We start from the raw sequence: 13036 nt of genomic DNA, 5'->3' as shown, positions 1-13036 counted from the left end.
CTGTTTGAGGTTGGGTGGCTGTTTAAAGGCGAGTAGTGGAGGTGTGGGGATGGCCATAGCGAGGTGTTTGTCCTCATTGATGACATGTTGAAGGCTGCGGAGAACATGGCGTAGTTTCTCCGCTCCGGGGAAGTACTGGACGACAAAGGGTACTCTGTTGGTTGCGTCCCGTGTTAGTCTCCTGAGGAGGTCTATGCGATTTTTTGCTGTGGCCCGTCGGAACTGTCGATCGATGAGTCGAGCGTCATATCCCGTTCTTACTAGGGCGTCTTTCAGCGTCTGTAGGTGTCCATCGCGTTCCTCCTCGTCTGAGCAGACCCTGTGTATTCGCAGGGCCTGTCCATAGGGGATGGCCTCTTTGACGTGGTTAGGGTGGAAGCTGGAAAAGTGGAGCATCGTGAGGTTGTCCGTGGGCTTGCGGTAGAGTGAGGTGCTGAGGTGCCCGTCTTTGATGGAGATTCGTGTGTCCAAGAAAGAAACTGATTCTGAGGAGTAGTCCATGGTGAGCTTGATGGTGGGATGGAACTTGTTGATGTTATCGTGTAGTCTCTTTAGTGATTCCTTGCCGTGGGTCCATAGAAAGAAAATGTCGTCGATGTATCTGGTGTATAGTGTTGGTTGGAGGTCTTGTGCAGTGAAGAAGTCCTGCTCGAACTTGTGCATGAAAATGTTGGCGTATTGGGGTGCGAATTTGGTCCCCATGGCTGTTCCGTGTGTTTGGGTAAAGAACTGGTTATCGAAGGTGAAGACATTGTGATCCAGGATGAAGCGGATGAGTTGTAGGATGGCTTCCGGAGATTGGCTGTTGTTGGTGTTGAGTATTGATGCTGTCGCAGCGATGCCGTCATCGTGGGGGATACTGGTGTATAGTGCCGAGACGTCCATCGTGGTGAGAAGTGTTCCTGGTTCAACTGGTCCGTGGGTACTGAGTTTTTGTAGGAAGTCTGTAGTGTCGCGACAGAAGCTGGGGGTTCCCTGTACGATGGGTTTCAGGATGCCCTCGATGTATCCAGAGAGGTTCTCACACAGGGTTCCGTTGCCTGATACGATGGGACGTCCGGGTGTGTTGGCTTTGTGCATCTTTGGGAGGCAGTAGAAGTCTCCCACGCGGGGATTACGTGGGATGAGAGTGCGTAGGATGTTTTGAAGGTCTGGATCGAAGGTCTTGATCAGTTTGTTGAGCTGGTGGGTGTGTTCTTTGGTCGGATCTGCGGGTAACCGTCTGTAGTGTTCCTGGTTGTCCAGTTGTCGGTATGCTTCTTTGCAATAGTCTGTTCTGTTCTGTATGACTATGGCTCCTCCTTTGTCCGCTGGTTTGATGACGATGTTGCGGTTGGTCTTGAGAGCGTTGATGGCGTTGCGTTGTGCTCGGGTGACATTCTGGACTGTCTTCTGAGTGCGGCTGATGAATCTGGCATTGACGCATTTCCTGACAGCTTGAGCATACATGTCCAGCTGAGGGCAGCGACCCTCCGGAGGAGTCCAGTTTGACTCTTTCCTCTTCGGTTGCTGTACTGCGGATCCCTCTGTCTGCTGTTCCGGATCGTCGATTGTCTCATTGGGTTCGCTGCTGAAATCTTGGGGTTTGTGGTAGAATTCCCGGAGCCTCATTCTCCTGATGAATTCCTCTGTGTCCGCCGCGAAACTAGTGGGGTCCATTTTGGTAGTGGGGCAGAAATTGAGCCCTCGGCTGAGAACTTCGATTTCGTCTGGTTGAAGGGTGTGGTCGGATAAATTGACAATAGACTTCCCTGTGGTTGCAACCGTGGTACCAGGGGAAGCTTGGTCGTTGCTGGTGGTGATGCCGAGTTTCTCAAGCTTCCTGCTCTTGGTTTTCATGTAGGCAGCGTAGTTCCGTTGCCTCGTCTGTTTGGCGGTATAACGTAGCTGGTCTGCTGTGTCCTGAGTACAGGTTGAGAGTATGGACTCTATCTTGGTTTCGAGGTTGTGGCGTCTGCTGTAGAGTTGGTGTATGAGATGGTTGCGGAGTGTGCGAGAGGTACGGCGGCAGAGTCTCTCAGCGTAATCCGAGTTGTATGTGGACTTGAGTGGGTTCGTGATCTGGAGTCCTTTCGGGATCTTGTCTGCTTTCTTGCAGCTCTGTAAAAACTTGATGTCTGTGTCTAAATGCGCGATCTTCTTGGATATCCTTTCCACTGTGAGCCGGCAGTTTGTGGTGTCGATGGTAGTCATGATGTGGAGATGCCGGTGATGGACTGGGGTTGACAATTGTAAACAATTTTACAACACCAAGTTATAGTCCAGCAATTTTATTTTAAATTCACAAGCTTTCGGAGATTGCTGGACTATAACTTGGTGTTGTAAGGGACAGTCGGAAGTCCATTGCCACAAGCAGCCAACAGAGGTCAGGTCTGATCATCCTGAATCCGAAGGAATCAGGGTGTATTGATTGCTTGACAGTGTGCCCTGGAGTTTTTCAGCACATGATGGGTACTGTGACTTTTAATGTAATCTGAAGACAGTTTTTTAATGTTGTGAGTCAATCTATTAAAGCTTGCCATTTTATAACCATTTGGCTTTGTATCAGGCGGCAGTTATTGTTGAAGGATTAACAACCCTTTTGTAGCGATAATAATGGGAAAATCCGCTAACCTGTCCTAATATCTCCTTATGTGGCTCGGTCAAATTTTGTCTGATAACGATCCTGTGAAGCGCCTTGGGACATTTTATTACATTAAAGGCTATCTAAATGCAAGTTGTTGTTGTTGTCCAGTGATATGGCTACGGAGAGTCCACCTCAAGATACATCACCACTCATTCTTACCCTGCCAAGCACCAGGTCAGCAATATCCACCCCATAAGATTTAGACAATGACTTTGAGGGAAGTACACAGCAGACAAGTGAGTAGGACCAGATACCAGTGGCACAGGAGGAAATAGAACCAGAGGAACTAACTGCCTAAAGGCCCAGCTCACATCCATTCTCTGCTATAGAATACATGCAAGCAGATGTCAGAAACCCAGCTTTTAAAACAGGGATATTCTCTGTGCGAGATAGATTGTTGCAGACAGTGTGCCTTGGGGTTTTTCAGCACATGGTGGGTACAGTGAAGAATTCTACAACCTACACGTGTGAGGTTCTGATGCAAAGGATCAAAACAGTGCACATGGTCACTCCAGGGCCCTCTGCAGCAGAGCCCTCCCATGGGGAAGCCTGTAACATAAGTAATAGCGTCTCACAGGAATGCCTGTACTGTTTCCATGCAGGTAAGGGGCTCTACTATTTGATTCTCTTTGGTCAGGCTAGGAAATCACATTACATAGAATTACATAGAATGTACAATACAGAAAAAGGCCATTCGGCCCAACAGGTCCATGCCGGTGTTTATGTTCCACATGAGCCTCCTCCCACTCTTCATCTAACCCCATCAGCATAACCTTCTATTACTTTCTCCCTCATGTGTTTATCTAGCTTCTCCTTAAATGCATCTATGTTAGTCGCCTCAACTGCTCCTTGTGGTAGCGAGTTCTACACTCCAACCACTGTCTGAGTAAAGCAGTTTCTCCTGAATTCCCTATTGGGTTTATTGGTGACTATCTTATATTTATGGCCTCTAGTTCTGGTCTCCCCACAAGTGGAAACATCTTCTCTACGTCTACCCTATTAAACCCTTTCACAATCTTAAAGACCTCTATCAGCTCACCCCTCTTTAGAAAATAGAAGACTAAGAGCTCCGGCCTGTTCAATCTTTCCTGCTAGGTATAACCTCTCAGTTCTGGTATCATCCTAGTAAATCCTTTTTGCACCTTTTCCAGTGTCGCTATATCCTTTTTATAATATGGAGACCAGAACTGTTCCCATTTCTCCAAGTGTGGTCTAACCAAGGTTCTATGCAACTTTAACATTTTGTCCCTGCTTTTCAATTCTATCCCTCTAGAAATGAACCCCAGTGCATTGTTTGCTTTTTTTATGGCTTTATTAATTTGCGTCGATACCTTTAGTGATTTGTGTATCTGTAACCGCAGATCCCTCTGCTCCTCTACCCCATTTAGACTCTTATTTTCCAAGGAGTATGTGGCCTCTTTGTTCTTTCTATCAAAATGTACCACCTCACATTGATCTATATTGAAATTCATTTGCCAATTACACACCCATTCTGCAAGTTTATTAATGTCTTCCTGTATTTTGTCGCAGTCCTCCTCAGTATTAGCTATACCCCCCAATTTAATGTCGTCAGCAAATTTTGAAATTGTACTTCCGATTCCCGAGTCCAAATCATTTATGTAAATAGTGAACAACAATGGTCCCAGCACCGATCCCTGTGGAACACCACTTCCCACTTTTTGCTGGTCTGAGTAACTACCTTTAACCCCTACTCCCTGTTTTCTGTTTTGTAGCCAGTTTGCTATCCATTCTGCTAATAGTCCCCTGATTCCACATGCTCTGACCTTAGTCCTGAGTCTACTCTGCAGTACCTTATCGAAGACCTTTTGAAAATCTAAATATATTACATCTACTATATGTCTATACCAATGTCTAACCTTTCTGTTACTTCTTCAAAGAATTCAGTAAGGTTGATCAGGCATGACTTTCCCTTCTGAAATCCATGCTGACCATTCTTTATTATATTTTATTTTTCTAGATATTTTTCTATTACATCTTTGAATAAGGATTCCATTATCTTTCCAACCACCGATGTTAAGCCGAGTGGTCTATAGTTTCCTGGACTTGTTCTATCTCCCTTTTAAATATAGCAATAACATTAGCTGTCTGCCAGTCCTTTGGCACTATTCCCTTTTCTAATGAATTTTTATATACATGTAATAGTGCCTCTACTATTTCTTCTCTAACTTCTTTTAATATGGGCTATGCATGGATGATAATTCTGTCTCTTTGAATGACAACACCTCTGTACCCTCCCAATGATTTCACAGGTACTAGAAAGTGCACAGGGCCAGACTGCCACAGCAGGTACCAAAGTGGTGCAACCTACAACTGGGCCATCTCAGAACCTTGCAGACAAAGGTCAGTGATCACCACCATCTCAGAAGCCTTTGACTAAATCACAGCAACTGGTCACGTTGCTTGCTCAAGTACATGGTAGAAGCACCAGATTAGGGAGGAGACCACTGTTGTCAGGTACCAAGGGCAAACACCAGGGTGGCAAACAAAAGCATAAAACTAAAGTAGAGAAATAAAATTGGGTTGTCACTTCATTGTATTGTGTCCAGAGAATGTTCCTGGAATGGTACTGTAGATTGGAACCTGAGATTACCACCATTTTTTAGAAGTATTGATACTTGGTAATTAGTTCCTGTGGAGGTCACTTTTTCCGCATAAGAGCATTTTTTTTTACAAGGCTTTCAAGCCACTGCAGGGGATATCTGCCAGTTCACCCAGTCTGAAATACGTAGATGCATCAAGCAAGTGACAGGCACTACGGTTGCACAGGGCAACACCTGCATTATTTTCCTGGTGGAAAAAAAGCATCAGCTGGACAAGGCACAGAGCAGGATTGACAAGAGTCCAGGGTGTAGTAGATGGCACTCATGTGAGCATCAAGGTTCCTCACAACAATCCCATTACCTACATGAAGAGAAAGGGCTTCCATTCAATTAATATGCAGGTAATCTCTGACCATAGAAACATCACAATGCAAGTCAATGCCAGTTATCCAGGAAGCACCTAGGATACTTTCATATTGCAGCAGTGCATGGTGCCTGCATTATTTGAAGGCACACATAGATTGAATGGGTGGCTGCTGGGAGACCATGGCTCACCGCTGCATTGAGAAACCTATGAGCAAAAGCAGAAAGTAACTACAGGAAAACACATGCCTCAACTAGAATTACTGCAGAACATGCCATTGAGATGCTAAAGCAAAGATTCCATTTGGACTGCTCAGGCAAAGTGCTCCTCTATAACCCAACAACTGTATCCAAAGTAATCATGGTCCGTTGTTTACTGCATAACTTAGCAATACAAAGAGGAGTAAGCATGCAGCAGGACAAAGTAGTGGCCCATGGTGTAGCAGTAGCAGAGGAGGAGGAGGAGGAAATGAAGGAAACAGCAGTCCAGTTAGGAAGTTTGGTGTGACAGGCACTCATTGGCAACTGCTTCCAGTAAATCCCAGATCCTGTCCCTATATAAGCATTGTAGACAAATCAAACACCATGCAGTTTTCCCAGAAACAACATGCTGCACATTTCCTTCCACTGTACCTTAACTGCCATCTTACACCATCCTGTCATCAATTGATATCTTAACATGGCCCTTCCCAACAAAAACTGTCTGCACAAAGGAGAAATAAAATGCTCACATTTATTTGGTATCTATTTACATAACAAAGCTTTTCTATTGCCTACCACTGTATTTCCCTTTGGTGGTCCTACCGCCCAACCTACTACCACATCTAGTGCTCTCCCAGTGGGAGGAGCAAGTGTTGCAGCAGGCTGCATGTGTACATTGTGGGCCTCAAGGGATGGAAGTGGCATTGTATAGCTGATGCACAGTCATGAGATGACCCTACTACAGTTGAAGCCACTTCTGTGAAGGCAATGGCTGCTAGTGCCTGCCGATTAACTGCCATTTCTTTGAAGGGGGAGCTAGTTATCAGGATGGGCGATCACCCTGCGATAAAGCTGCTGGGGGGAGGGAGGATGCACAGAAGACCAGAGTTGAAGAATTGGAGGCCACAGGAGGGAACATAAGGCTAGAGAAGAATTGCAAAGTTAGGGTGAGAAGAGGCCATTGAAGGATTTTAGATGAGGATGAAGATTTTAAATTTGATGCATTGGGGAATAGGGAGCCAAGTAAGTCCATGAGGAAAGGCTGCTGGGTGAGTAGGACTTAGTATGGGAGAGGATGCAGGTGGCAGTGTTTCGGACAAGTTAGAATTTGTAGAGAGTGGAGGTCAGAAGGCAGGTAAGAAGGGCATTGGATAAAGTGAGTCCAGAGATGATGAAAGCCTGGATATGGATTATAGCAGCAGGAGGGGAGAGGTAGGGGTGGAAGCAGGCAATGTGGTGAAGGTGGAAATAAATGGTTTGGGTAATGGAAAGAACTTGGGGTTGAAATTACTTCTGGGTTAAACAGGACACTAAGATTTGGCACTGCCTGATTCAACCCAAATGAAGAGCCTGGGTAGGGGATGGAGTCAGTGGCAAGGGAGTGGGGTTCTGATGGGGCCAAAACCAATGTCTTCAGTCTTCCCAATATTCATTTGGAGGAAGATCAACTTAGTATCAGACAGGTTGGCAGGGTGAAGGATTAGGGATCTCCCAAGTGGAATTCAACTAGCTAAGACCAGTAAGCTTCCACTGCTTGTCCAGCTAGGACCATCTTGACTGTTAGGGCATTGGCTTGCAGAGTTATCTGGTGCCAAGTAGAAAAATCCCAAGCACCTGCTTGCCTCTCTATAGCACAATTGTGATAAACCCTGGCTATATGAGCTGCTGCTCTCAAACCTGACCTCTGGATAACACCTTCCAGCAGGTCTCATTCCAAGTGTTCACATTTCCTCATCAGCAGTAGAAGGAATATTTGCTTTAAGCATTGTGGAAGGACCTACAGAAGGAGCTTGTGCTGTGCCAGTCATTTTGATATTCTATACATCCAAGTCCAGTACACAGGTTCTATATACCAGCATACAATACAAAGCCATGGGACCATAAAATCTTCTATCCACAATTAATATTCTGCTTAATAAATCAGCCTTCATGTAAAATTTATGTAAAGTGTGTTAACATTTTGTTAAAAATCCTGCAAATGTAAACTAGTCTCAATATTTTCCTTTTAATACTATGTAAACTAATTGCCATTTTTACTTAATTATATGAAACTAATATTTCTAATTACTCCAAGCAAGTTACATCTTTCATGTGTTGCTTCTGGGCAGTAAGTAGGTTTCCAAAGCAATACACGATTACCCCAATCCTCCCAGATTACCATTGAAAAACAGATCAAAACATAAATCCCTGAAATTCATGCATAAAAGATCAAATGGTTATTGTGGCCAACATCCAGTCTATATCAACTATATTTTATTTTACTGAGAGATGTGATTATGTAATAGATTCGTGCAAATGAATTCTTACAAAATACACTTATACTGTTGTATGCATTACATTTTGGTTAAAATACAGTACAAAAACACACTTCTTGTTCACAGATATATTACACCACGTATTAATAAATTACAGAATGCAATAGCAAAATCTTCAATATTTGTATAATTGAACTCGACTAATGCGGTAATCGGTATCTGCAACATAAACAATGTAATTCTGTATTCCCCTTACAAAATATAGTTTTTTAAAAAAAAATTGTAGTTAGTGCTGTGAAATTACAAAATAAAATGTGAACTAAAGACACCGTTTTTTATGCAAAACTTCAATTTAGATATAAACTACTGCAAGATTGGATCAGATACATCGCTGGAATCGAGACCAGGATGCTACCCTGACACTGGATGAGTTGGGTAGCTTTGCGAGCACAAGAACTGCAGCGAATGGAGAAGAAATTCTGCAGTTTAAACAAACACAAGACCGAAACCCCGGTTATAATCATTGCCTTCGGCGAGCTAAGTTCAAATTCGACTTTCCAATTGTGCTTTTTTTTTAATGGACGCGGAGTGCATTCGGATGGATTCCGTCTGGCTCTGCCCCTGTGGACCTTAATGAACCGCAGGAAATCTGCCAAGAGCAGAATGGAAAACGAAATACTATCTCATATATTATAAAATAACATTACAACGAAGATAACGAGGATCTGAATGTGTGTATTATTAGGATAAAGTTCGACATTAGCTGCTGCAGACACCTCCTCATTGACTCCGCCCGGGTCTGACACGTTCCTAAATACTTCGGTGGTGTTCTCAATATCCTCGTACATTTTTGGGAAAAGTAGTTTAGATATAAGACTACTGAACCTATTCTCTGTGGTGGATTGGAGCCACTCTGTCGGGTTTGGGGTGTAAGCTGTCACGTTCTGTTCCACCGGATCCAGGCAGATACCGTCTGCAGATTTGGTGAAGAGCACCTTACTCAGGTCCATACCAGCTACTGAAGATGGAGAGGCACACGGAATGTCCCTAACTAGTTTGTAGTTTTCCATCCATTCCTTCAACCACTCCATCCTGCAATCACACTCCCAAGGATTTCTGAAGAGATAGAGCCGCCCTATGAAGTACACTGGCTGAAAGACTGGAAGGGGTAGTGAAGTCAGGTTATTGCTATTCAGATGCAGGGAGATCAAACTGGTCAGGTTTTCAAAAGTCCCTTCTTCTATGTAATTGATTGTGTTTCTGTCCAGATAGAGGACCTCCAGCTCAACCAGCTCACTAAACCATGTACTGGACACATTCGCCAAAGTGTTACCTCCTAGGTTTAACATCTTCAGGTGTCTGAGTTCATTAAAAGCAAACTCGGGAAGGTTGCTCAGGAGGTTGTCATTGAGATAGAGATACTCCAATTTCACGCAGTCTTTAAAACCCTTTTCGTGGATTACCGCAATTTTGTTGTCTTGAAGATTTAAATATTTCAAATTGTTCAGTCCTTGCAGGGAGTTGTAAGCCACCGCTTCAATCCTGTTCCGCTCCAAGTACAAACGGATTAGACTCTCCAACCCCCTCACTGCTCCAGGTAGTCTCCTGAAGTTGTTCTGCCACATAGCTAGCTCTTGCATAGAAGAGACTGCTATAAAGATCCGGTCTGGGATATTAAAGAGATTGCAATTAGACAAATCGAGTTTCAGGAGGCGTTTGAGACCAGTGAAAGTCCTGGTGTGCAGGTATCTAATGTACTCGTTGTGCGCCAGTTTGAGCTCGGTGAGGTTGGGCAGCCCTTTAAAGGCACCCGGGGTGATGAAGGAGATGTTGTTGTGGTCCAAGGATAGAGATCGGAGGGCTGGAAGAGTACCGAAGGATTTCTCTGCCAAAAATTTGATGCTGTTTTTATCCAAGTTGATAGCGGCGGCCTCACATGGGAACTCCCTGAGGACTTGGTGCAGTCCAGCTCGGTCGCAGAGGACGGCGCAGCTCCGTTCCTGAGTGCAGGTACAAGCGGGAGGACACAAGCGGGCACAAGCCCAAAGAGCAGAGACATGCAGGGGAGCAAGAAAAACCACTGAGAGATAAATGAAATAAAAAGAGTAAAATAAAAATCGGCATAGAAAACGGACGAAGAAGATAGAAATTGGAAGAAAAAAAGCAGAATACGGATGAAAAAAATAAAGACCCAGGAGAGATAAAAGAAAATACAAAATAAAGGAAAATTCAGATCAAAAAGGAGGGTGCAAATAATGGGAGAAAAAAATAAATACATTACTAAATACAATTCTTCCATTTTATTTTATTTTGCTAAAATCATTTTTTCAAATAATCCCTTTTGGTCAATTTACATCAAATTACATTACATAGAATTTACAGCACAGAAACAGGCCATTCGGCCCAACTGATCTGTGCTGGTGTTTATGCTCCACTCGAACCTCCTCCCACCCTACTTCATCTAACGCTATCAGCATATCCTTCTATTTAATTGGGCACTCTTCATTAAAATTATTTTAGCAAACTTTTTTCATTTCTTTCTGGTTATCTCCTCTCAACTCCTGAAGATGGTGACTCATGTTGGGGTACTGTACTGCTGAAGTCCTCCTACACTTTGCCTAAGTGATCAGTCCTCATCTGTGAGCCTTAAGGTGAACACGCTATTGGACTGTGGCAGGTATCACAGCTGAGCCTAATCCTGTTCTCATTCTGCACTCACTTGCACTTACCACCAGGGTCAGGAATCAGGAAAGACAACCATGGCGGCTTTTTTTTGCCTCTTGCACGTGGGCACTGCGGTCACCTATTTACTTCCTACCAACTGGCTCAGAGTGGGATTAAATGAGGACTGGGGACCAGATTGGCCAGCGGGCCTCTCAGTCATGTAGACTGAGGAGACCAAGGAGGTACAGGGAGAAGATAGAGGGATTTCATATTCTCAAAAATAGGCGCAAAGAATGATTTTTGTTACAACTAAAACCACCAGAGATGTTGAAGCCCCCTGGGGTATAACAAACCCATGGATGGATAGGGAAAGTATACTATAAACCGAGAAAGAAAAGATCAAGGAGAAAAAGAGTACCAGGAGAAAATACGAGGTTGAAAAAAATAGATGCAGCAAGAATAGAAATGGGTTACCGAGCCAAACGATAATGGAAGTGTTAAAGTAGAGAAGTGAATGAAAAAGAAGTCGAGCGAAAGATCCGGGAGCTAAAAAAAATGTACAACCATCAAGATTAATGAAATAAATGAATATAACTAAGGACGGGAGCCAAGATACCAATATGAATTACCGTTTAAAATGATCAGAAGCATCTCTGTGCTTTTTCATCTGTTGCATCTCAGGATACAGATGTGCCGAGGTGATCTTTGCCAGATGCTATCTGGAAAAAAGTGCAAACGAGGCAAAATATCAAACAAATTAAGTAGTCCGTTCAAAAATGTCCTCCCTTTGCAAAGTGAGGCAAATAGCATAAGGTCAGTGAAATTCAGATTTGCAGCACATAACAGACACGTTTGAAATATAAATAATGGCAAACTGTACAAGTCCTTATCATGAATTGACAAAGTCTACTTGTTTAATTATTCAGTTAAATTGCTGAACATGATACCTACCTTAAGCAGAATCTGTTGTTTTTCGCGTTTTCAAATCAATAGTAATGATTGATTCCTGTCTCGATTGAGTTCCGAGCAAAAAACATTTCAGGAAGCTTCCGGCAATTTTTCTAAAAGCCATCACTTAATGCATCGACAAATCTGTAGTGTGAGAAGGGATTAGCCTCGATCGAGCTAAAACGTCTCCTGCGGATCAAACTGATAATGCCTGTAACCTTGCTAAAAAAAATTCTCTCATGGAAATCACAGATTGTTCCTGCCTGTATCAGTCGTTCAGGGCCAGACTCAACATATAAAAAGGATGAAAATGTACGCCTTTGTACCCCGGTTGAGTCCTGGTCAGGCGATAGGTGATTATTAAGCTTATTGACGCATTTTAGATAAGATAACATTTTTGTTTAAATTCCGTTGTGTATTTTATAAAGATTTTCATTAAAAAAAACATTTGTATTGATATAGAATCTTATAAGAAACACTCCAAAACACTTCACATGCAATGAATTACTTGGGAGCACAGTAACTGTTAAGCAGGTAGAGGCACCAGATATTGTTCGCACAGCAAAATCCCACAAATAGCAATGCCATGAATTACCAGTTAATCTTTTTTTGGGTAGTGGTAGCTTGAAGGAGGAATGTTGGCCAGGACTCCTTGTTCTTTGAATAATGTCATGGGATCTTTAAAGTCCACCTGAACAGACAGGTGGGACAATTTGACTATTTCATCTGAAGGTTGGCACTTCGGACAATGCTGTACTCCCTCAATACTGCTCAGGTGTGTCAGCCAAGATTATGTACTTAAATCCTGGAGTAGGGCTTCAACCTTTGTCTATTTTTTGATTTAATATTCAGACACTCTATCTTACTGCTCTGTTTTAGGACTGATTTAGGATTATATTTATCTACAATAGTCTTCAGAGTACGATAAAATCTAAACCAACAATTTATTGCTGGGAGTGAGCTTGGTCTGTATGATCTGGTGGTAGTTTTTGAGGGAAGATTCGCTCTGCAGAAAGAATAGACAGAGCAGAGCACAACCAGATGTGACAGGCAGTTAGAGGCTGTCATGGGAAAAATCCTGTTTCTATGGAAGGATGAGCTAGATGCGCTGAATGGTCTCCCTCCTCTGTACTTACCTTTGCAATGTCTTTATTACTGTAAGTGTTAGTTTGACTCAGTTAGTAGCACTGATGCATTTGAGATGGAAGGTTATAGGTTTAAGCCGCACTCTAGGATTTGAGCACATAATTTAGGCAAGTGGCACCACGCAGTACTGAGGAAGTGCTGCATTGTGTGAGGTGCTGTTGTCCGGAAAAGATAATGGGTCAGATTTTCCTGTCAAAATAATGGCGAGGCTAATGGCATCGCCATTATTTATGTGTAAATGGTACAGCAACAGTTTTGGTCTCCTTATCTAA

The 13036-nt window shown here is 43.3% G+C and overlaps 1 protein-coding gene across 1 annotated transcript; it reads right to left on the bottom strand.

Annotated features, from left to right (window-relative positions):
* Positions 1–8329: 8329 nt before the first annotated feature.
* On the bottom strand, positions 8330–11385 carry nyx (nyctalopin). The gene is made up of 2 exons (XM_067992320.1): positions 11300–11385; positions 8330–10086 (listed from the first exon to the last, which is right to left on the bottom strand). Exons 1-2 carry the CDS (start codon positions 11319–11321, stop codon positions 8690–8692), a joined length of 1419 nt encoding a protein of 472 aa, XP_067848421.1. The 5' UTR covers positions 11322–11385; the 3' UTR covers positions 8330–8689.
* Positions 11386–13036: the final 1651 nt, after the last annotated feature.

The sequence above is a fragment of the Heptranchias perlo genome, chromosome 11 (assembly GCF_035084215.1).
Source record: "Heptranchias perlo isolate sHepPer1 chromosome 11, sHepPer1.hap1, whole genome shotgun sequence".
NCBI lineage: Eukaryota > Metazoa > Chordata > Chondrichthyes > Hexanchiformes > Hexanchidae > Heptranchias > Heptranchias perlo.
Note: the sequence above shows the minus strand (reverse complement) of the source record. Positions and strands in the feature narration are given on the sequence as shown.

Bases quoted from the DNA above. Each gene is read 5' to 3' on its own strand.
- nyx (XM_067992320.1), bottom strand. From the start codon at position 11,321: ATGCTTCTGATCATTTTAAACG. The intron at 10,087-11,299 runs GTAATTCATATT...TTTATCTCTCAG, and splicing joins GCTTCTGATCATTTTAAACG to TGGTTTTTCTTGCTCCCCTG.